Here is a 24,770-nt window from a genome sequence, read left to right on the forward strand (position 1 = left end):
CTACAAAGATTCAAGCTTCAATGTGCCACCGTTAGGAATAAAAGAAAAATCGCCGAGTATATGCCGAGCAACCAAGCACCACTTGCACTATTTTTTTTAAGTCGCGGAATATATTAATAATAGCCAACCAAACACCACTTACACTATGCTCAGAGCTACACCTGAGCAACCAAACGGAGTAGGGTGTCAATGGATCCACTTTGTCTAGGATCCACCTATGTCTAAGTCAGGGTCCATCAAATCCCTTATCAGTTGGATCGGAGTGTTCTTTGGATCCTACTTATCAAGTCTCGGTTAGATCCATTTCAAATCGGACCGTCCACCAGAATAACTTGGTAGGTCCTACTAACATTGTACTCAGTTAAATTTTTAGAAGAAGGCTCTAAAAAGGGTAAGTGCACGCCGTTGCGGCAGCGACTCGGTGGGTTAGGGATTTAGAGTCAGTGGTTATAAAAGGAAGAGAAGAGGGTGACTTGTGACTTGAGAGAGATAAAAAATGAAAGGGTATGATAGGTTCAGATTTCAAACTGTCCCATGGGCTTTTGATAGTTGTCCGGATCTGATCGTAAAAAAAATTCGGTGCAAGGGTGTGATAAGTTCGGATTTCGAACTGTTCCATGGGCTTTTGTTAGTTGTCCGGATGTGATCGTAAAAAGAATTCGGATCATATGATTAGGATCCTAAATCTGTCCATGGATCCTGATAATGTGTCTAGATCCTGTCCATTTAAGTTCAGATTCAGAGTTGGGACTGCCTCGATCGACATCCCTACTTGCCACATGGGCAAAATAGTGGATTCCACACGTGAGCAATAGTGGATTCCATGTAGGACTTTCCATTTTCCCAAATAATCCAAGAAAATGACCGTTTTTACTCTTTCCCAAAATGCACAATTTTGCTTTTCCTTTCCCCCCCAAAGCAACACAATTGAACAGAGCCCAATGTGAAGTTGCAAAATTATCAAAATCTCACTTCATCGGATGCCTCTAAAATCGAACCAAATATTCATCCATAAACCAAAGCTCCGAGAAATAAGAAAAGAGGTAAAGCCGTCCCCCTCTTATCTCTCTTGCTCTCTTTTTTTCCTATCGTAAAACGTAATACCCTTATATGGGTTTTTTGCCCTTTTTGCACTCTGATTTGAAGGAGAGGGTTGATCTTTTGGGTTTCCAATATTCGTGAGGGTTTTAGGAGATAATGGTACAAGTTATTTTTGTATCTTTTCCAATATTCGTGAGGGTTTGATCTTTTGTATCGGTTCCTTTTCTTATCTATTTCTCACGTCGTAAAGGATCTCTCCGGAAACTAACATGAGACTCACAAACTCAAAAAGATGCAAAAGAAGATGGGCAGATCTTCCAACAGACATCACAGCATTGATCGCTGCTCGATTGCATGTGTTTGAATTTCAAGCGCTTCGAAGCGCATGTAAGCAACGACGATTAGGTTCCTCCTTCACTTCTTCATCAATTCCCCAAACCCAATTCCCATGGATATTCCCATGGATCATGTTCTATGGCTATGACGAATGTTCCAATTGCTCTCTATAAGCCATAGCTGCTTCATTTGCAGAGCAGCTATGGCTAGAAGTCAAGAGGGAGGAAACAGGCATTTTGATTTGTCTAGAATTACCTCTGAGAATAGTGTAAGTGGTGTTTGGTTGGCTTTTGTTTATATTCCACGACAAATAAAATAAAATAGTGTAAGTGATGTTTGGTTGCTCGGCGTATACTCAGGGATTTTTCTTTTATTCCTGACGGCGGCACATTGAAGCTTGAATCTTTGTAGTCTTGGATAAGCTGAGTAAACTTGGTAACAACTATTAGAAAAGTTTCTCAGATGTATTCAGGGTTTTACATGGACATGTTTCTTTTATTCTGAACAAATTTTGCTTCCAACCTAGAGTCCTTGTTTGACTGAAATTCTCGTGTAAACATCAGCTGCGTGTAAATCATACTAGATAACGATCATCTTTGTTTTTCATGCTACAGGGCTTAAACAGTATAAAAAAAAGGCGATGACATTTTCACTCCACCTACATTACCCATGCGCCCCCTTATAACATGATTTTGACTTCAAATCACGTTGTCAGGGGAGCGCATACGCAATGTAGGGGGAGTGAAAATATCATCTCCACATAGAAAATAAATCTCCTTAATTCCATTATTTGGAATTTGAAAATTAACCTAGTACAAGGACCTCTATCCCCTACTTGCAAACTCCTTTCTCTCTCAGCTCCTCGGACCAGTTCGAAGGGCATAGCTTCACACTCCTCTTCTTCGAAGGTTCTCTCGCACTCTAACCCTACATATACAGGTTTGTTTTGGGTTGTTTTTGTTTTTTGGGTGTTTTTTTTCGTGTTCGATTGCATGGGTTGTTGTTTTGGGGGTTTCTTCTCTTTGATATCGTATAACGGTCGGATCTCTTCACGGCCTCCCAATTCATTTGTGCTTCTCCAGCAAGAAGTTTCACGTCTAGGGTTTTTGTGGTGTCTTCACAGATTCGTTTTTTTGAGATAGAAATAGTTTCATGATGAATGAAATCTTGGTGGTATGGTCTATGTTTTTTCAGGTTGCAGTGTGTGAGATTTGGCATGGATTTTTTTATGCGGCTTTTAATGTGAAAGCAAAGATCCCACATCCGAAAAGTGAATAGATGTGGCAGGGCTTATAAAGACTTGGGCATGTCCCCTTAAAGCAAGGGCGGGGGCAGGGGTGGGTGACATTCAGGATTTCGCCCACCCCCATCATCCTCTATTTATTGGAGTGTTAGGATGATGATCCTATGGAGATGATTTATGTGGTGCAACCAATTTACGTTGTTCCCCAACAAATGAATGGTTTGGATTATCCTATGACGGGGACCCTATAGTATTTTTTGGAAAAAATAAAAATTACTGGACTTCACGTGGTGTTGAAATTTTCAAAGTAAAAAGTGATCCTTTTTTGGGGAGTTTGGAATTTGATTAAATCACTAGCATTCTTGGTCATGCTTTGCGCGGGTGTAAAATAGTGGGTCCCACCCATCAGAAGATGAGGCGTAAAATGTGGGCTCCTCCTTATGCGTGGGTTAGGGGGAGTTGGTGGGCCCCAACATGCTATAACAACCATTCTGTGCCCCCCACCACCCCAACAGCAAATTCTTGGCTCTTCTTTTGCCTCAAGGATAGCTTTTAAGGGTGAGTTCTACTCGGGTCCCCAACAAGTGGTATCAAATCTAGTGCATCTTAACCCCTATGCACCCTCTAGGACGGAGAAAATCTCTCGGGGAAGATCTCGTAGTTCCGTGGCATGCCAAGAGATATTCTTTAATCTCCAACAAAGTGATAGCTCGAACAATGTCTTGGGTTAAGGCCTTGCCTTGTTTTAGGTTTGTGTTGCATATGACCTATGGAACGGGTGGAAGAAGGTTTGTCTTAGCTCAGAATAGGATCCTAAGGTTATGCAAAAGTGGGAGCCTCCTGACTCTGCCATGTTAAAGTTAAACTTGATGGGTTTAGTCTTGGAAATCCAAGGCCATTTGGTGTTGTAGGGGTATTAAGAGATGAGCTTGGAGCAGTGAGATGGGCATTTGCGAGTCCCATCGGAGTTGCAGACTCAAGTGAGGCTGAAGTGCATGCAGTCCGCCAAGGAATAAAGCTCCTTGAAAATGAAGATTTGAATAAGGTGGTGGTGGAAGGGGATTCCCTCAATGTAATATGATGGCTAAGGGGTTCACGTGTGCATCCAGCGTTCACGTGCACACCCGTGGCTGTTTGCAAGATATTTTGATGAGATTCTAGATAGAGTGGATTGTTGGGAAAGTTGCTTTATTTCCCACCCACGGTGGTTGCTTGGGTGGGAAGGCAAAGGCAAAAATAGAAATTCTATTTTCGCTTTTGGGGAAAACTAAACTATAATAAGAGAAGTGTTGTTCTCTTGGGTTGCGGTGAAACAAGACGTCTTTGGTGTGTCATCTGCCAAAGGAGAGAGAAGAAAAAGAGAGAGAAAGGGAGAAGAGGTTTTTCATCTCGGGGTTTTCTCTTGGGTTTTTTTTCGGGTTTATCTCTCGGGTTATCTCTTGTGTACGGTCTTGGATTTGAGAAGTGAGGAAAGGGTTGCGGGTTTGTGAGTTTGAGATTAATCCATTGTAATCCTTGTATATTGTTTTCTCATAGTGGAAGATTGTGTTTATCGCCCGTGGAGTAGGCTTGGCCGAACCACGTAAAATATCGGTGTTCATCTTGTGGCTTGTTTGTTTTTTTTTCTTTTCCGTTTAATTTGTGCACGATCGGATCGGATTGCCCGGCGGATTTTCTCAATAAGTGGTATCAGAGCTCAGGTGGAGCGATCGTTGAGGCCGGGTGGAGTGATCGTGGGTGCTGCGGTAGGATCGCGGTTAGAGCAATTTTTTTTGGGTGGAAAGATTGTTAAAGAAGATTCTTGTTCGAGGTGGAGCGCTACACCGAGAAGTGCGAAGTAATCTGAGATGGCGGTAAAATCGAGTTCTACCAAGTTCAACATCGACAGATTTGACGGAAAGGGCAGTTTCACCATATGGCAGATGAGGGTGAAGGACATCCTAGTTCAACAGGGCTTGACTAAGGCGTTGAAGGGAAAGGGTGGCAAGCGTGAGAGGGACATCCTAGTTCAACAGGGCTTGGCTAAGGCGTTGAAGGGAAATGATGGCAAGCGTGAGAGGATGACGGTACCTGCGTTGCGGAGGATGGATCGAGATCCCTCTCCAAGGTTGACTGGGTGAGTTAACGGGTTGGCAGCTACACATGTGCATTGGCCGTGTTGATCAAATCGGGAGGAGTCAGAACCAAGGTGATTCGAGGGTGTGTAGCTGGTACTTCGGAAGGCCAATGGTGGTTTGCTGTGATAACGGACTGGTGGCGACATCAACGGAAAATCTTCAGATGGCTGGGAAATAAGCCAAGGTGGAGATTGTTGGGAAAGTTGCCTTATTTCCCACCCACGGTGGTTGCTTGGGTGGGAAGGCAAAGTCAAAAATAGAAATTCTATTTTAGCTTTTGGGGAAAACTAAACTATAATATAATAAGAGAAGTGTTGTCCTCTTGGGTTACGGCGAAACAAGACGTCTTTGGTGTGTCGTCTGCCAAAGGAGAGAGAAGAAAAGGAGAGAGAAAGGGAGAAGAGGTTTTTCATCTCGGGGTTTTCTCTTGGGTTCTTTTTCGGGTTTATCTCTCGGGTTATCTCTTGTGTATAGTCTTCGATTTGAGAAGCGAGGAAAGGGTTGCGGGTTTGTGGGCTTGAGATTAATCCATTGTAATCCTTGTATATTGTTTTCTCATTGTGGAAGATCGTGTTTCTCGCCTGTGGAGTAGGCTTGGCCGAACCACGTAAAATATCGGTGTTCATCTTGTGGCTTGTTTGTTTATTTTTTTCTTTCCCGTTTAATTTGTGCACGATCGGATCGGATTGCCGGCTGATTTTCTCAACAAGTTGGTGAAGCAAATTTATCTTTCATGCGTGTTTGGAGATCGGCATGCCGACAGGTTAGCAAGGGACGGGGTTTGTAGAGGTGTTGGAGCTGTTTGATTTCTTACCTCCTTAATGCCCTTCTTTTTTCTGATGTCTCAGAGTATTCCCTTTGTATTTCTTTTGTTTTCTTTCTTTTATTATTTGCTTGTACTGACCATCTCGGTCTTTGCTTGTTTTTAATGAAACCTTCCACCATTCAAAGAAGAAAAAAAGATCCCGTATTCTCACGCTGCCTCCACATGGAGGAGTGGGGGTCTCAACATCAAGTGCATAATGATTCGCAGCAGTTATGGGTGTAGTCCCCGAGTCTGTAAATAGTGATAGAAAAGGGGCTGAGTCAGTTGTTTGAGTTGCAGGAATGTATTTGAACGTATGGAATGAGAATGAAAGGCAAGTTTTCAACCATAAAAAATTCTTTCTTTTAGCATATACAAAAAAAAAGAAAAAAAAAACACACCAGGAGGAGATCCCCTCGAAGTGGATTTGAATCAATTACCATTTGTTAGCTTTCAAAATAGCTCGTAAGAAGGGCACAAAACCTAATAAAGTGGTATCAGAGCAATCAAAGCAGTCGAACCCGAGAGTGGTCAAAGGAACTTGCTCTTCTAAGATGGGTTGTAAAAAGTCTTCCAGAGATTTCCGTAGAAATCAGCTTATTCAAACCACATATTTGATTAACTTTTTAGTCAAGATAAAGATTAATATTTTCTCCGCACTTGTTATGGATGATTTATTTAAAGTTTTTGTTTTATTGTTCTATGTTCTCCCTTCTCAGATCTCCATATTGATGATGTACTCTGTGTGATATTGTTGAGAGTTTCTGCATTGGACACCCATGCGTTAAAGCTATGTCACAAATGTCGTTCTCTAGAATTTCTCGGCCATGGAAAATCTCGGGATTTATTTTTTTTATTTTTTCGGGTTTATATCAGGAAAACGGTAAAAATAAAATTATTTAAAAAATATATGAAATATTAAATTTAAGAAAAAATATAAAATAAAAATATCTTAAAAATATCGGGATATTATCGCGATATTATCGGGATATTTTATGATAAAAACGAATATATCGCAATATTTTTAAAATCTTGGGATTAGTTTGGGATTTTGTCGTTTTACCAAAATTCGCGATAGAAACACGATATTTTGAAAATATCGGAGATATTTGTGACACAGCATTAAAGTATGTATATTTGATTACGCAGGCACGGAATGCTCTCTCCTGCCCTTGTCATTATCTTTATCATCATACATGACACATTTAGATCAGTGCTTTTGACAATTGTTGCTGATATTTGGTGGAGTAATCTTTATTTATGCATGACTTAAAAATCTCAGCTAAGGACTTGGATATTTTTCTTAATGAAGACCACTATTCAAGAACCTTCTTTCTTTCGCCTGCATTGTTTTCTATGCATGCAGGTTGATTTTTTATATAAATGGACGCCTATATATTTTCACACTCGGGGGAATTTGGTTTATTGAGGTTGCTTGACATGATTTAGAGAAGGCTGTGTCGGTTGCTCTGTTGCTATAATTTTGTTCATTCAGGTTGATTCTGTTAGGAATTGTATCTGAATTTCAGGTGCTTTGATGGATGCATACAGTGGCACTGTTTCCTCTCATCATGATCAGATGGAAGGAGCTAATAATTTGCCCTTGCCAGACGCCTTTCTTGCTTTTCTGAAGGAAAATGGGCTGGATCCTTCAATTTATTCTACAAAAGACTCTATCCCACGTTATATAAGGTAAAAATGTCTTCCCATGATGCTGCAAAGTGGTTTGTACTTTTGTGCTATGTGTGAGAGATTAAACTTAGAAGCAACTATGGCAGATGAGGGAAGGGATGTGTAAGCTAGGCTCAAGACCATAAATTTCACATTGTAATAGCAACATTTTCATACTAAAACGGTGGCATATTAGATTATAAGGCTTTGTCTAGGTCAACGGATAATTTGATTCCGCATTTGATCAGTATGTTCTATTCATGGATCCCAATGAATGTGAAGAATTAAGAAAACATTCTTTAAAAAAAAAAAGAATTAAGAAAATATTAATGGATGGCATGAGCCCTTGTTCAATGAATCATATTATCTTCGAAAGATGATATGAAATCTTACTTAATGATTTTAAATCTTTTGGTTCCTTGGTAGTCTGGTTTATGGAACTAGATGAGTATGATACCAGACATGCATACAGGCACATGCACACCTTCTATTTCTCTTTTGTCCTAATTATTTGGTTCTTCCATGTGATCAATTCTTTTTGTTTGGAAGGCTAAAACCTGGTGGTGAATCTCAGCTGCCAGAGATCGAAACTGAGATCAATTGTAAGCTTGAGAAGGTTGTCTGGTTACCAAGGTTCTTTGCCATCCCTCCCCATATTCAGATCGCTAACACAGAGGCCTACCAGCTAGGAAAGGTGAGAGAAAATCTATGATTGGCATATATTTTAACTATCTTATTTCTTCACCTTGTACTGGTAGTTTTATTAACTTCATGACTACTTATATGTTATGTGATTGCTTTTGCACTTGCCCAATACAGCAGGAATTGACTATAAACGCAGACCATAGCTCTAAAATGTTCGCACAGCTATTATCTGGTACTGATATAGAAATTTTGAAAGTTAATTGCATCTGTTAAAAGCCATGCAAAAATAGTAGCTTGAGGATGGAGTCTCTTGAATTAATGTTACTAATCAAAACAACCTTTAAGCTTACTAACAGTTGTTACTAAATTATAGACAAAATTTCCCTTATTTTTGTGAACCAAATACATCAATTTGGTATGCAGATAACAATACATGGATAAGGTTCTCATGGAATTTTGCTTATCCATAGATCCAAAAGAAGGAGCAATAGTAGTCATTGCCCACCAGAAAAAAAAGGATAATATTGGCCCATATAATGAGCATGAGCCATGATGCATGCTGCCATAGATTTATTTATCCACAATTTTAAATCCGTTTTTTACCTTTTTCATTGTTTCGGATCGCACCAAACTCGGGATAGCTTGTTATTCGTATTAAACAACTCCCCCCGATTTCAACTATCTTGAATGTTTGCCGTGCATCACGTTTATATTGTTCTCTCTAAATTTAGATGTCATTTTTTTTCAAGTAATGTCTTTTGGTGTTTACTGTCCAGAATTTATTTTCTATTTAGATCTATGGAATCGATGCAGCATCTGGAGCCGCTGTTTTGGCCTTGAATGTCTCCCATGGAGATCATGTCCTCGATCTTTGTGCTGCTCCAGGTAATTTTGTTTCCCCTATTTTGAATGTAATCTCTATTATGAACTAGCTTTCATAATTTCGCTCCAATCTTTTTGTTCAAACTGAGCTTGAAAAGCCTTGATAGACAAGAGAAATTAATGCAAACTTTCTGTTTCTTTGGTGTGTTTTTCTATTTATGATGCTTACATGAGGAAACTACTTTGTTTCTTAGGTGGAGATTTCAAACTTTCATGATTCATGATGGGGAGGTATCTCAAAGATGCATATCATGCCGTACTTATAGTTTTTTAATCTTATACATACTGAGTAGATTGCCACTCCCTACGGTAGCCACTCAATCAATCCACACCCTCTCCTCCTCCTCTTTGCTTAATACCGATTGTGTAACCGATAAATGATAACCCATTTAGGAGAAGGAATCAACTCACAACCAATCTCTCTCCCTCAGGAAGTGTGAATCCATATTGCCTCCTCACACCAACCATTAACCGCAAACTGTAACATTACACTTGGTGATGTACAATTTCTCAACACTTCTAGACCATGCTCTCTTCTTCACCCCCAAAACCGTACCTGTCAAATTTATGAGTTTGAAATAAGGTGAAGAAGGGTAGGGAGAATAGATGGAGGGATTTCGTATGGAGGACTCTCAAATCCATTCTTTTGTTAACATCATACAGTGGCAATACAATGATATTTATAAAAGATAAAAGTCAAGTGACCAAGATACCTTTAACACTCTCTCTCAAGCTCAAGTGTTCCGTGGAACAGGTTCATCTTGTCATCCCTACAACAGTAGTTGGATGAACGTACCATTCAAAAAAAAAATAAAAAAAATTAGTTGGACGAACTTCACCATCCTCAATCTTCTCATGAATAAATTGGTAGTCTATCTCAGTATGCTTTGTCTGAGCATGAAACGATTTTGAGACAACTTTATAATTACTTTTGATTATCACGATAAAGGATGTATGAGTATGATCTCAAATGTAAGTTTTGCAAGAGATGCCTCAACCATGTAAAGCTCTGTTGTGGTAGAAGCCCTGGACCTGTATTTTTCCTTCACACTGCATCTTACCACTGCCCTCTGCTTCTTGCTACTCCATTATAGTCATTCAATAGAATGCAATACCTTGATACTGTCTTGTGCGTGTCTAGATCTCTTGCCCAATTAAGTGATTAGCCATTCGAAAAAAAAAAAGATCTCTTGCCCAATTAACATCTTACTCTCTGTACCATCTGACTATCCTGTCCTGTTTTGCTCTGTTAAGGAAACCACGACTGGATGTACCCTTGATGTATCTTAAGATCCACTCGGCTACTTGGCGATGCTCCTCTCATGGAACATGAAGATACTGACAAAACTGATTCATTTAACATGTTATGTCAGGTCTAGTGAACGTAAGGTACTGGAGGGGCCCTAGCATAAGCGTAAGGTAGTGGTCGAATATATCATAGGTTCAGAAAGATCAGGTTCTCGAATATCCTGTTAAGATAAGGGCTGTGTCGGCCCAGGAAGGATTCTCCTATTTTTTTATTTTTTATTTTTTTTAAAAGATAGCAGTTTATTTAATTCCTGGAAGGAAATTACACGAAGAAGGGACAATATTTCCCTGTGTAATACAGCGAATTACAAGAGATTCGCTCCCGGAGCATTTAATACAACATTTGGAATCGATAATCCCACTCCCTCCTTCGCTAAACGAACGGCCAGAGTGTTAGCCGTACGCCTTCGATGCGTTATCAACGGACGTATGAGACCCATGAGATCTCATATCTCATCAATCTCGTTTGCAAGCTGCCAAGGTCCAGGACCTTGATTCCTCGCCCATGCAATGACGTTGGTTGAATCACCTTCCACGAAGAGTGCCCTCCAGCAGTGGTAATTAAATCGGCTTTATGGCCTTTACACCCTGCTTTTCCTTCATGACTGTGAATCCATTCCGCAATATATGTGATATTGAATATGGTACGCCCCCTTTACTGCTTGCCCATGTGAGGATTGCGATAATAATGGAGAGGCATAAAAATCTAGGAGCCTTGCTCCGATCATTGAAAATTCTGTTGTTATGTTCTATCCATAAAAACCATGTTATTGCGAACGGAATAGCGTTCCACATCTTCTGCCCCAAGCAGCCATGAAAAGCTCCCGTACAGTTCATGAGCAACTTTGAAATGTTATTTGGGAGCACCCAACACATTCCGAAGAATCTGAGAATCCCCATCCATACCTCGCAGGAGTAAGGGCATAACAACAACAGATGGTCAATTGATTCATTGCTATTACAACATAGAGCACATCTGCTTGCCAACCGAACACTCCTCCTTTGAAGCCTTTCACAAGTATTAATACGTTTGTATGCAACCAACCAAGCAAAAGCCGCTATCTTCGGGGGTATATAGGGTAGCCATAAGTGTTTCCATTTGCTGTCCCGTCCATCTCCCATGGTTAATTTCAGGAAAAAACTTTTTACAGTAAAACCCCCTTCAGAATCAGGTGTCCATATCCACTTGTCCGATAAAGTAGGGGATAGATAGGTGTTAGTTAAAAGATTGAGGAGAGATGTGAAAGATTCGATCTCCTCATCCTTTAAATTCCGCCGAAACGTAATATCCCAAAAAGAAACCCCTCCGTCTTCACCACGGATAACATAATCCGAAATTGTTGCTTCCCTTTTTAGAACCACTCTGAATATATCCGGAAAAGCTACAGATAGAGGAGAGTCTCCTATCCATAGATCAATCCAAAATCGGGTTTCGTTGCCCTTGCCCGGTCTAAATCTTATAAATGGATTGAAAAGCTCCCGTGTAGAGTGAATAGAACGCCACACACCGGAACCAGTCCTGTTTGACGGTGTTCCACATTCCCAATCCCCCAACCCTGCCCATATTTCCTTGCGATAGTATTATGCCATAAAGCATCCTTCTCAACCCCGAACCTCCATAGCCATTTCCCCAATAGAGCTTTGTTGCGCAAGCGGATTCTTCCAATACCAAGCCCACCACAATTCTTTGGTTTGCAAACTGTTCGCCAAGATAATAAATGTTTGAGCTTCTTCGATTCGCCCTCTCTCCCTTCCCATAAAAAATCTCTTTGAATCTTTTCAATGCGGTTAGCCACTTTGGCCGGTATTTTAAATAGAGACATATAATACACCGGCATGTTGGCAAGGGCGGCTTTAATTAAAGGAAGATCTCCTATTTGAACATTCCCAAGTGATTGGGGGGATATCAAAAGGAGATAGTAGGGAAGATCTCGCATCTCAAGAATCAATAGGTGGAGGGCAGGGACTAGGGAGGGCACTGACCTCTTCTATTGGTCAAGAGGCATCACTACCTTATTTGCAGGTTCGAATGAGCCAGCCTTATCTGGTTTCTGAGGTGTGAAGAGCACGAAGGCTCGTTCACTGATTCTACGACTCTGTGTGATGTACTATTTTCCTGTTGAGGCCCGTTCCTATACTAAGTACTCATGTTGCAAGAATAAAAACCTCAAACAAAAGACCGCCGGGACTTTCCGGCCATCCTCCAGACTTCCCGATATGATCACTGCCTTCTTGTGTGCCCCTAGTGTACAGCTGCCAAGAAAGGTTGGGATGGGATTTTATGGCAGGATATCAGTAAGGCTCTTGGTTGTGGAATAGGGTTTAGGTCTTAGGATTTTGGTTGATGGACTTCAGGTCGAGGAACTGGTTGGGGTGTTCACTAGAGGCAGGTGAAGGCTGAGATTAATAGACTGTTGCAGGGATGATGGCCTGTAATGACAAGCTTTGGGCAGTAGTTCTTGCGACAGTCAAATTAGGTAGGTCGATGGGTTTTTAATAGGGGTAAGAATTGCTGTGAGGTAACTGGGGTACTGCTGTGAGGTAACTGGGGTATGCCTGAAAGTTTGAAGGACTTAGCAGTCCTCGAGTCTGTGACAGATCATGAGGGTCATTATGACACCCAAATTGATAATAACATCTAAAATTTTGTAGGGTCACATATAACTACACACTATTCATTATGATTCCCAAATTGATAATGTCTCCCAAAATTTTTAGGGGTCATAGATGGTCCCCATCAATAATTCTCTGCTGGACTAGTATGGTGTAAAATAGTTAATAGAAATTAAGAAATATATGTATTCCATTTAGGAACATAATTCCATGTTGGGCTAGTTTGCAGTAAAAGAATTAATATGAATTAAGAAATATCACATGATTACCTTTTTAATGGCTGACAACTAATATCCAGTTTATTGAAGAGTGGGATTCCTATATTCCATTTTCTGTCATAGGAACCTGGCGTGACCGTCTTTGGTTGTGGCCTGGTCTGCTACGCTGAAATCACTTCCAATACAATGGTGTTTTTGTCATTTGCTGAAATTGGTGATGTTGTTAGCTAGTGACAAATATAGGCGAAATTATTGGTATATGTTATCTGCATAAAAGATAATAGCAATTTAAATGTTCCTTTCAGTTTTTATGCCAACATAATTGTACTCATCTGCAAAACAAAATCACAATAAAGCTGTATAAAAAGGTCATCTGTCAACATTTAAAAAAAAGGTCATCTGTCAAGATGTCTCGGTGGGTGTTGCTGGCTAGTAATGATTTGATTCTTTCAAACTTCTTAAGTTCCCATGTTTATGCTTGTTGTTGTGCATGGAAATTTTAGCCGGAGAGAATATCATCTATCAATTTTCGCTGGATAATCTCCATTAGTTTTGTTTTTAGGTACAAAAATGAAATCTCACAAAAAGCTGCCACCTGTCAAGGCCTCAAGGGTACAACAATTTATTTGTTATCCACCGTTTGTCTGTTTCAGGTGCCAAGTTGTGTATGCTCTCAGATCTTCTTGGTAGGTCGGGGTCTCTTACTGGTGTTGATGTTGCAAGACATCGTTTGGCTGCTTGTCGGACAATGTTACAGAAATATGGATTGGGTGATCGTTGTCGACTCTTTGTTGCTGATGGAACATCATTTTCCCTCTTACCTTTGAGGGCTCATTTGGACTCAGAATCAAGTAATGAATCTAGAAAATAGAATTTCTTAATGTTCAGTTCATTAGAATTTATCATTTAGCTGGCGTTGGGCAGTTTTCTTTCTTGTATTTAGTCCTCTATCTTTTACATGTTATAATTCTTCGTAGAAATGCTCAGGTGTACCTGCTTGTGATGACACAATGGATGCATTTAAGGAGTGGACATCTAGGAGACCATGGAAAGAAAGGAAAAAAGCAAATCAAGCAAGGAATGCTATTGACTCACATTTAGTTCCTGTGGCTACAGAACCAGAATTGATATTTTATGGCAAACATTCTGGAGTAGTTGGAGTTGCGAAGAGTGAATTATTTCGACGAGTATTTGACAATGAAATATTGGATTCTGGCTATGACAAGGTATTATGATTTTAACCCTTTCAAAACGTAGCCTAAAGTTTAATGACGAGATTAGTCACGAAAATTTAAAGTTTAATTAGGGCCTGTTTGGATACCTGATGCATTTGTATTTTGATTTGGATTTGAGTTTTGGATAAAAATACATCCATCATCTTCATGAACATGTTTTAAGAGAGAGAGAGAGAGAGAGAGAGAGAGAGAGAGAGAGAGAGAGAGAGATATCTCGCGACTGCCGGAGCAACGTCGAGGAGCAGCGACGGTGAAGGAAGTTGCCACAAATATTGATTTCCAAATAATGTCTCGTAGAACAGATTTGAAAATTGGAATATTTTGCACTATTGTAGCTGATTTGGAAAATTTTAGGATCTGATCCAGTTCAAAATGTCAACTAAATCCAAATCTAAATCTTGTGGGTATCCAAACGTGGCCTTATTTTATTCCAAATTTGAATTTGATAGTTCTTATTTCTTTAGGAAAGGTTTATTAGGTTATGATGAAGTGCTAAGATTTGATGATAATTAAGAGTTGAGATTACAGTTGAGTTTTTTGGGTTGTTATATATATATATATATATATATATATATATATATATATATATATATATATATCATCAAATCTCTTTATATATATATATATATATATAAAGAGAAAAGCGTTCCTGCGCAGCAGCGCAGTTACGCTCCCTGCGCTTTAGTGGTTTATAAGACTTTCTATTGGTTCGTATAGCGGGCCCCCCTTTGAAACGTATAGGGGTTCCATAAGAAGTGGCGAATGGGAGGCTTTATAAACCACTAAAGCGCAGGGGGCGTAACTGCGCTGCAGCACAGGAACGCTTCTATCATAAATAAATTACTTTTATACATATATTATATAAATAAATTACTTTTTATCTGATGTCAGGGCGCCCCTTGATATGATATGTGATCCAACGACAGCTGACTTAATGAGTTGCTGTCGTTGAATCAAATATCAAGAGGGGCAGCTTTGTCGTACCATCCTTATGCGCATGTACACGCAGGCACAATATATTGACCTGCAATTTTTTTTAGGGCAGTGATAAATCGACTCCCCAAATGGATAAATTGACTCCCCATGTGTCTATCTCTCTCCTCTTCTCTTTCTAACCTAGAGGAGAGAGAAAGACACATGGGGAGTCGATTTATCACTCCCTTTTTTTAATGGTACTTGCAAAAAAATTTTATTCACTCAGGAAAGTCAAATGAGTTTTGACTTTTGATTGACTCAGGATGAATGAAATTGAGTTGACTTGGTTAAGCCAATGATTGCTGTAGTGAGTTTTTGAACACATTGGAATACAATATTTAGGGTATGAAAATACCATTCAAGTATGAAAACGATCGCATCCCTGTTCCCTAGAATTGTGTGAGTATCCTTACCAGAATGAAATATAACCTGAAGTTACATGCTATAAAACCAAGTCAGGTTTGTCTATTGCAGAGTTTGGGCTTCATATTTACTCAGATTAGATCAATAAATGATGTAATAGAGATCCATTTCCTTTCGACATGGCAAGCCTGTCATATGCTAAATGGAAAGACCAGCAGAAGTTATTCAATATGGAGGAATGGTGTCTTGGCTGCTTCATGCTTATTCTTTGCCTCTTGGACTCAGGACTCCTCTATGCCAGTCTTTGGAGGAGACCCAGTTCTTGCACTTGGATTGAAGTGGATGTTTTTAGCTTCATTAGGTGACTATAAGAGGGGACCCCTTAGGAACTTACGGAATGATATTTTGGAGGCATACACTTCAAATCCTTGTTAATGATTTTTTTCTTTTGCAGCTTCTTCTTCTTCTTCTTCTTCTTCTTCTTTTGATAGGTAAGCTGGGATCGAACCCTGACCTTTTCTTTTGCATCTTCTTAGATCAAAAAACGATATAATCGACTGCCTTGTGGATATACGTTGGAGTGTGGTGGGATTTTTTCTCTTCGTCTTTCTTTTTTGTATCTTATATGATCTCTATTTCCTTATAAGAGTTTGATGGGCTTTCTTCTGTTTTATTTCTTGTTTGAATCTTTTTTTATGCTCTCTATTTCCTTATTAATGCTTCAATTTTTAAAGAATAAAAAAGTATAGACAAAAGATGCTCTTTGAAATTGAAACATGGTACTGGACCATATGAATTTTAATTGATGTTTTATGCATAAAATGGGAAATAAAATGTTCTTTGAAATTGAAACATGGTAGTGGATCATGGGATTTTTTAACTGATATTCTATGCTTGTACAATGAGAAATAAAATAAGAGACCTTTACGGGCATCAGTAAAAAATCATGATTTGTAAGTGGTGATGTTTGTGTTTCAAAAAAGTGAAAGCGTGAGGTGATGCATCCAGGCCTCTTGCTATTTGAGATGTGGGCCTCAAGGCATTGCCTCCTCTCTTTTTTTTGTTTAATCTGAAAAATAAAAAACAGTATAGAAAAAATAAGGGAAATGTGAAAGTTATGGAAACAATTTGAATAATAATTCATGAACAAACCATTAATAATCAACAACTTTGGCATGATATATAGCATTAGATGTTCCATAAATATAATCAATGAACAGGAGCAAAGGCAATACCACATCGAGAAATGGGAAATATGGAGAAACTTTTAAATAGAGTTGAGTAAAGCAACAAAAACTCTATTTAATTCCCTTCTACCCACAGCCAAACTTATTTAAGTGCTCTGAGGGTAAAAGAGTAATACAAAATAGAGAAGTTTTTTGAAGTAATGAATATTTCCATTGAACTCCTCACGTACACAGTACACCTCAATATGACTCGGTGTTTTTGGATGCCTCTAAAGATGCTACTTAGAGGTTTTGGCATGCCTTGCTTCAAGGCATTAGGTGAGGGGTACGCCTCGTATGCCTTTTGAAGACTTGGTGATTTCATGCAACATAATTTGTAAGCGGCTTTTTTGCCCACTGCTGCTTCTGCGGAATTGTTACAAATTTCATGACTCTGGTGCTTCAGTAATAAATTTTTTCTGGTTTCTAGTGTCACTAGCACTTGTGCCTATGCCGAAGTAGTTTTGTCGGTTGGTTTTTGTTGAAATTATTATTTCTCAGTTCTTACTACAAAATCTGGTCTTTGGTTGGAACTTTGAACTTCACTCAGGTCCTTGTGGATGCGGAGTGTACTCATGATGGGTCAGTTAGACACATTAAAAAATTTGAGCTTTGGGGCTGGACGACTCTTCAACGTCGCGTACTGGATGCACACAGGACAGACACTTTAACACACCTACAGGCAAGTATTTCTTCCATTATGGGCTCTTCACATTCCTCATTTTTCACTTTTTTTTTATTTTGGTATTTTATCTGAGTGCGGTTGTAACCACTGTTGTTTATGCCTGTGCAATTCTGATTGTTTTTATCAATTTTGGTTCCTAGTATGCATTTATGTAAGTAATGTGTGCTAATAAAAGAAGAAACTAGTTACAACAGACAGCAGATCCAAGACGAAGATCAAGTAAAAGATGAAAAGAAATAGAGTTAATCTAGTAGTCTCAATAGAAAAGAAAATGATAGCAAAGAGAAGTCTCTTTTATCCCTCTTGCTCTGATGTATAATGCCTTAGGTCTGATGCCTCCCTCCCCACCCCCTCTCTCTATATATCTATATATATCTTCCCGTGCGCGCGCGCGCTCGTACACACAAAAAAACCATGGGAAAATTTATGCCAATAAATAAGCTAAAATTACTAAAGTGTCCCCCGTAAGTTATTTAAAGGGAAATGACGATTCTATCTCTATTTGTGGAAGTTAATAACCCAACCCACTTCTAGCCACAAAAAACCATAGAAAACGTGATATGTTTTGAACCAAAATATAAACTCTAGTTAGTTGACTTGATGATGACCACCCACACCAAGTTTCAACTGGCTCTTAGGTGGAGCTCATAGTAGTAATTTGAAGTTTTGCAAGGTTTGGGGACCGAATGCACAAGTCAATCCCCTGTTTCTTCTTACCTTGTTTTATTCTGCTTTGATTTCTTTGACGCCCATCAATCCACACTACTTGGGAAGAGCTCATCGTCGAGATCAAGACTTCAAATGCCTCCAACATTTTTGGTACACTTTCATGTAACTCTTCCATCGTTATCCATTCCTTTGTTGAGTTTGTGTCAGTCCATCTCTACCACTATCTTAAACCATGTGTTTCTGAAGGATGGCACACTATCTTTTACCCCTATGATGCATCGATGAGGAAACAACTCTTTTATATTAAAGGTGTTGTCAATACCCAAGTGCTAGTATAGCCCACCTTATAAGCATCGTCATTTATTTGCTTCAACTAGTATTTCAAAATTCATTGACTCGGCTTGGGACACACCTGAGTTGACAAGGTTTAGGGTCGGCTGCTGTGTAGAGTCTAGAGGTTGGCCGAGATTTGATAGTCGAATGCGTACCCTCGAATCCGAAGCCCTAGCATAACTCTATGTTTACTTCATCAAGAGACAACCACTTTTCATCTACGAAATAAAAGCTGGCATCTAAAGAACTGAGAGAGAGAGAGAGAGAGAGAGAGAGAGAGAGAGAGAGAGAGAGAGAGAGAGAGAGTAAAAAACAGATGCTTGGAATGAAATACAAAGAGTGAGGGAAAGAAATGAGTAAGAAAGAGACAAAAATGGAGAGAATAGCTCTTTCAGAGGTAGGACGGTTTAGTCGATGCAGTAGCAGAAATCTGGGGTTTAGAGACTTACAACTAGGGTATTTCTACATCTTCTAAGGCCGTTGATGCTGCTATTGTTCTAGTTGCTGCCATGCCTTCCTATCGTGTTGCAATCCTTAATCTCCTCATTCACGCTGCATCTGCTCCTTTTTCTCAAAACCTGCTTACAAAGAGCCAAACCGAGTTCGTAAGGGCCAGGAACGAATTCAATGCTTTCTCATTTCCTTCGATTTTGGATACAAGATTTTGGGGAAAGTGACTCCTCTTGTCCTCTCTATTGAGGATCTTCTTTCGTCATCCTAAGACAAGATGAGAAGGTGTTTGTTGGTTATTATTCTATATTAAAACCTTGCTTGTTCCCCGTTTTGTTTTTTCCTTTTTCCAGGGTATTCCAAAGTTTTACTGGGGGGAGGGGGTGTGTGTGCGACATTACAAGAGATGTTTTCAAGAGTGCGACTATCATTTGCCTACTTTATTGGTAAACATAACAACTGTTGGGAATTGTAAATAATTTTTGGAAATCCCAACAACTATGTAATGGGGGAGCCGAGCCAACTCGAATTTGCTTTGGCCAAGTTTTGACCTACATCCGCATTTTGAAACACTAGCTTGAACACCTTGTATGGCCCCATGCGACGATCTCCATCATAGGGAGCACAGTTTCCCCTTTTACCTCGGAATCTCAAATCACCCACTTCCTTTCTTATAATTTACATCCTCATTTCTTATGTCTTCTCCTAAAAAGTACTATATTAAAAGGGCTTGCTTGACTTGTTGGAGCCGAGCCGACTCAGATTTGCTCGGGCGAAGTTTTGACCTACAAACGCATTTTGAAGTACTAGCTTTAATACCTTGTATGGCCCCATGCGACAATCTATATAGGCTGTGTGCTCGAAGGATTTCTGGCCTTAACTTAAGTCTGTAACCATGTTGCCTTCTTCAAGTACTTGTTGACAATGATCGAATAGTATCCCATTGCTTTAAGCAAATTCCATCACCATCAACAATGAGATGAATCTTCCACACTTCTATAGCTTTGCTACAACACGTAGCATATTTATGTGCCATTTCTCACATTGGAAACAATTAAATTGTATTTTTTTTTTAATGATGCCAATTCCAAAAAAAATGTCTGAATGCTCAAGCTAAAATCATGGTCTTATAATATAACACAAGAGGCAAATTTACAAATAAAAAAAAACATCTCGACCTTTAAGGAGGGAGGAATAGAAACGTGATCGCATCCCATCTCTGGCTAATCCACTCCTAGTTGAATGATTGCTGCACTAGTTCACTGTTAGAGGTTAGAGGACCTCCACACATTCCTAGTAACATTCTCCACACTCCCGAGCAAATAAGAAATCTCCTCCAAATAATCAGCAAACCTCTACTCGGAAGCTTCCCTTATTACACAACCACTGAATAACATTAAGTGAATCGCCCTCAATAATAATACGGTCAAGCTGCTCCTGATAATTATAATATGAACTGTGAAGCAATACAATCACTTTCTCTTAATTAGAATCCTTCTCTCCAATTGACCTAAATACGCATGAAGTTTCTCTCCCCTTAGATCTAAGTAGAGACCATCTATGCTATCCAGGCCCAGATTACTTATACTAGATCCATCAGAATTAGGCTTGAAGAAGCCAGGGGATGGAGAGCCACATCTGTGCGAAGGACTCTCAGAATTGCTATGACTCATCCAGATCTCCTCCTAGGATCTGTAAAAGGAAGAAGCATGATATCTTTTGAACGTTGGGAGGCAAGATGTCAATGAATCACGGTAGCAAAGATTTGTGTATGAATGCTAACAACACTCCTAGAACACCCTTTAAAGATTATGGTGTTCCTTTCCTTCCAAATTATCCATATAAAAGCGATGAAAAGAAGGTTTCACAAGGTCTAATCCATGGAGCCCCATGGAACGAAATCCCGAGCCTTGATTAGCTCATATAAATTCCTTGGAAGGACCCCGATAGTACCCCAAAAGATAGAACAATGAATACAACCCCATTTCGATATTGGAAAAAGTTGCAGTGGACAAGGTAAGCACGAGTATAAAAATGAAATATATTGAACCTATATAAATAGAAATATATTCAACCTATATAAATATTTTCTATAGGTTCAAATTTTATATAGAAATTTTCCATTTGTAAAATAGAAATATATTGGACCTATATAAATATTTTATAAATAATTAATGAAAAGATAAACACGAGTATACAAATGGGTGTGTAAATGCCCTTAGCCATATTATTATTTTTCCTTCTGCAGTTGCAGCTTTTGACTAATGGATTCAGATTGCTAAAAGTCGGTGGGTCTCTTGTCTACAGCACTTGCAGGTACCATGTTGTATTTAGTCTACTCTTTGTTGGTTCATTATTTGCAAACAACGCTGCTTCCCTTGGGATCTTTTGTACCAATCATATATCAACTTCCTAGCTTTCATTGTGTCTCAGTTTAACAGTTGCACAAAATGAGGATGTAGTGGAACTATTTCTTTCTAGAAATTCTTCTGCAGGTATGATCATATGTTCATATTTTCCTTTCTATTTATTGATATTCTTTGCGTATAATGTTGGAATTAATTGAATTTCCATTCAGTCAATTGAGGTACTGGTGTTTCTCACTTGCTTGTACCTGCCAAAGATTCCAAGCCAAATCCAATTTTTAATCACTGGACATGAACTTAGTCTCTCTATAGCATATGAGTCAATTTATGTCTTCATCCTCATTGCTTTGTTATTTCCTTTATATGGTAAAAGCTTGGTTAGAATCGTCTTTATGATTCTCTTATCGGCGAGAAGATAAACATATTCACCTTTGATAAAATATTAAGAATAACCCGAGTTTCAGAAAGTAATTTGCTTAGTATCACAATGGCTGCCCCAGCCACGTATTTTGTCTTTTTCATCTCTGACTCACCTTTCAAGAAGGTATTAACTAGGGAAGTATTCTTGCAATTACAATGCAGATTGTGTTGAGTATATCCTCGGAAACCATGTTTACTTCTGGATTTGTTCCCGATGTTGAAATTTAAACTTTCATTACCTCAGGAATGCATTGTAATTCTTTTATTGATCAACCACATATTGCTGGTTGATTTTATGCGATTGTTTACTAATTTATCGTGATAAATGAAAAATTACAGTGGTGTGGCATTTTTTAAATCTTATGTTACAAAACCATGGGAATCTTCTTAGTTTTAAATGAATGAATGGATAAGATTTTCAGCTTACCCTTCTAAATTCTAGTATCAGTTAGTGACAAACACTTTATATGACCATTCTAGTACCAGTTAGTGACAAACACTTTATGTGACTGATTGATTTCCAAATGGCCTAAGCATTGAGTATTTAGTTCTGCAAAATATATCCCACGTTGCATTGACAGCTGCTGTTTCCTTCTATTGTTTTAATGGATCCAATTTTACATATTTGATCGTGCAGAGTTACAGGAGATCGATGCTGCGAAGAACTGGCCTTGTAGGAATGGGCGAATTCCAAAGACCTTACGTTTTGATCCTTTGACATCCCAAACTAGCGGGCTTTTTTTAGCAAAGTTCATGAAATTGGAGACCTAGTAAAGGTTCGATTCTTGTAAACTCAATAGTGAAATCAGTTCATTTCCATTCATGTATATAACTAGATGTCACATTTATATTCTTTGTTTCTAGAAAATAAGTTGTAGTTTGATTTTCTCTGTGAATTTTATCATAACACAATAGAAGCTTCATGTATTCCATCAAAGGGTAGTGTTGAATTGCTCAGATTTCTTGGAAAAACTAAAAAATCGATTCTGTTGGCTTGTCGTCTTATGTGGACAGGTGTAGACACCCCATTTTGAGAGACGTGGCGAGTCTCCAAATGGGACGGCGCTCTCCCTCCGCTGTCCTGGATCCACAACAGGGAAATGAATGGAAGGACATCCTATATGTAGACAAGGAAATGAATGGAAGAAGGCTATATTAGCCTTATTATGGGGAAGTAAGGTTCTTTTAGATTTTTGTTTCAGGGTTGATTTTATGGTACTTTAGAAACCCCATTAGCTAACTTTGAGATTTTTGTTTTATGGTTGATTTTATCATACTTTAGAAACTGGCTAGAAGCTATTAGCTAACTGAAATAAAATGTTAGTGATTTTGAATTTTGTTGACATGAGAGGCTACCACTGGCGTATCAATTAAGTTTTGGAAATAGCTATAAGTATATTGATGAGCTGTTCTTAGAGTTGTTTTGGTATTTGTATTTCTTACAAGAAAAAGGCATGCGCATGCAATGAATATGTGCATTTATAATTAAATTTTTATAAGGTGAAAATAAAGCCAGAGCTTGGAGGTGTAAGGTATATAAAGAAATTTGCATCTATAAGGTACTTAATAGCTATAGAGAAATGCACTTCTATTAGATTTTTAGTAGCTATAAAGAACTTTGCATTTAATATAGTTAAGGGAAACTTTACAAATATAAGATTTTAAATAACATAGGGGCCATTCGAAAAAAAAAAAGGGAAAAATAATACACTTACACTTACACCCCCTCAATTCTAAAACACATTCAACGATAACCCTAGTTTCAAACTCATCAACTACACCCTTGACTTTTCAATGTGTATAAGGCACACCCCCTTTTTTGAAACACTATCAATGCTAATGAAGATCTTGTCTTCTCTAGTCTGCCGACCAAGAACAAAGTGGGCCCACTTTATTTGGATGATCCAAAGCATTCATTTGATGGGCCCAGGCATAGATAGGGTGTGCCCAAAAAATCAGCTCCATAGGATCATCTTAACCCTTCGGTTTGTGGATGCACAGTCAACTGAGGGGTCTGTGTGTAATTTTTTTTTTTCCTGTGTGCAATTTGGAGTCGCCTAACACAGAAATAGTAACAGATCTGGGCGTTTTATGCAAATGAAGGGGGGAAAATATGGAAGGTCACTTATTATCTCCATTTATTTCAATGTAATTGGCAATAAAGAGAGAAAGTATGGAAGGTTGCTGAATAAGAATTTGAGTTGATTTTGTGCCACTAACATGTTTCACAGTTTTGCAAATTAATAGGCAGTAAATAAGACACGAGATGTTTGTACTGATAAAAATTGAAAGGAAATCGTGAAGGTCAGATGAAAATTAAATATGAGCGGGAATATGGGAATGAGGGGAAATAAAAAGTTGAAATTGGCAAATAATCAGAAAGCGTGAACAGTGGAAAAAGTTAAAAACGGCAAAACACAATTGATAGCTGTGAAACTGATTTAGTAGTTGTATTGGTATCCAAATTTTTAGGGGAAATTCTTTTCTAATAAAAACTTTTCTTGGAAAAAAGATGAATGACAAAGGAGAAAAACATATTTACTATATATTATAGGTAGGTAGATGGCTTGGCAAGGATAACATTCGACTCCAAGATGCCTAAAAGAGTCCGAAACAATATGGCAATGCAGGCTTTACATAGCCTTGATAGTAGGGGTGGCAACGGTTCGGTTTCGATTCGGTTTGACCCCAAACCGAAATTTGAATCGGTTTAGTTTAACCAAACCGAAACTGAATTTTCGGTTTGGTTTCGGTTCGGTTCGGCCAATTTTGCCACCCCTTACTCATAATCATTGAAAATTGGGGGGCAACGGTTCGGTTCTACTGAACCAAAACCGAGCCGAAATTTGAATCAGTTTTGTTTAACCAAACCGAAACTGAATTTTCAGGTAGGTTTCAGTTCGGTATCGGTTCGGTTGGATTGCCACCCTTACTTGATAGACTCCAAAAGATTAATAACTCTATAAGTTTAAGAGGTTGGCTAGACATAGGAACTGCCGTTTCCATTTTAGGAAAACGCTTCTAAAACGGGATCTCTTCCATGAGATTTTATAGAAATCCTTGGATAAGCTGTTCTTGGGATTTTTTATTTTTATTTTGAATAAAGCCCTGGGATTGAAGGTTTGGTTCCCTACTTGTATAGTAATATGTCATATCCATTCTCGACGTA

At 38.8% G+C, this 24,770-nt stretch overlaps 1 protein-coding gene across 4 annotated transcripts in view; it reads left to right on the plus strand.

The window, feature by feature from the left end:
• Positions 1–22,944, plus strand: part of LOC143854874 (S-adenosyl-L-methionine-dependent methyltransferases superfamily protein) — a 29,046-nt gene extending 6,102 nt beyond the window's left edge. For 3 of the 4 annotated variants that reach the window (XM_077364997.1, XM_077364995.1, XM_077364996.1), the window contains 10 exons: positions 7,072–7,234; positions 7,763–7,907; positions 8,653–8,743; positions 13,533–13,730; positions 13,867–14,105; positions 17,229–17,360; positions 21,064–21,131; positions 21,249–21,310; positions 22,239–22,377; positions 22,616–22,944. In XM_077364997.1, the coding sequence (XP_077221112.1) occupies positions 7,080–7,234; positions 7,763–7,907; positions 8,653–8,743; positions 13,533–13,730; positions 13,867–14,105; positions 17,229–17,360; positions 21,064–21,131; positions 21,249–21,310; positions 22,239–22,372 (1,224 nt within the window). In that variant the 5' untranslated portion in view covers positions 7,072–7,079 and the 3' untranslated portion in view covers positions 22,373–22,377; positions 22,616–22,944. The remainder of the gene's footprint in view (positions 1–7,071; positions 7,235–7,762; positions 7,908–8,652; positions 8,744–13,532; positions 13,731–13,866; positions 14,106–17,228; positions 17,361–21,063; positions 21,132–21,248; positions 21,311–22,238; positions 22,378–22,615) is intronic. The other variant, XR_013237615.1, reaches the window with a different exon arrangement.
• Positions 22,945–24,770: the final 1,826 nt, after the last annotated feature.

The sequence above is a fragment of the Tasmannia lanceolata genome, unplaced genomic scaffold (assembly GCF_043159265.1).
Source record: "Tasmannia lanceolata isolate RefF3 unplaced genomic scaffold, GAP_Taslan_0.1 ptg000020l, whole genome shotgun sequence".
In the NCBI taxonomy this organism is placed as follows: domain Eukaryota; kingdom Viridiplantae; phylum Streptophyta; class Magnoliopsida; order Canellales; family Winteraceae; genus Tasmannia; species Tasmannia lanceolata.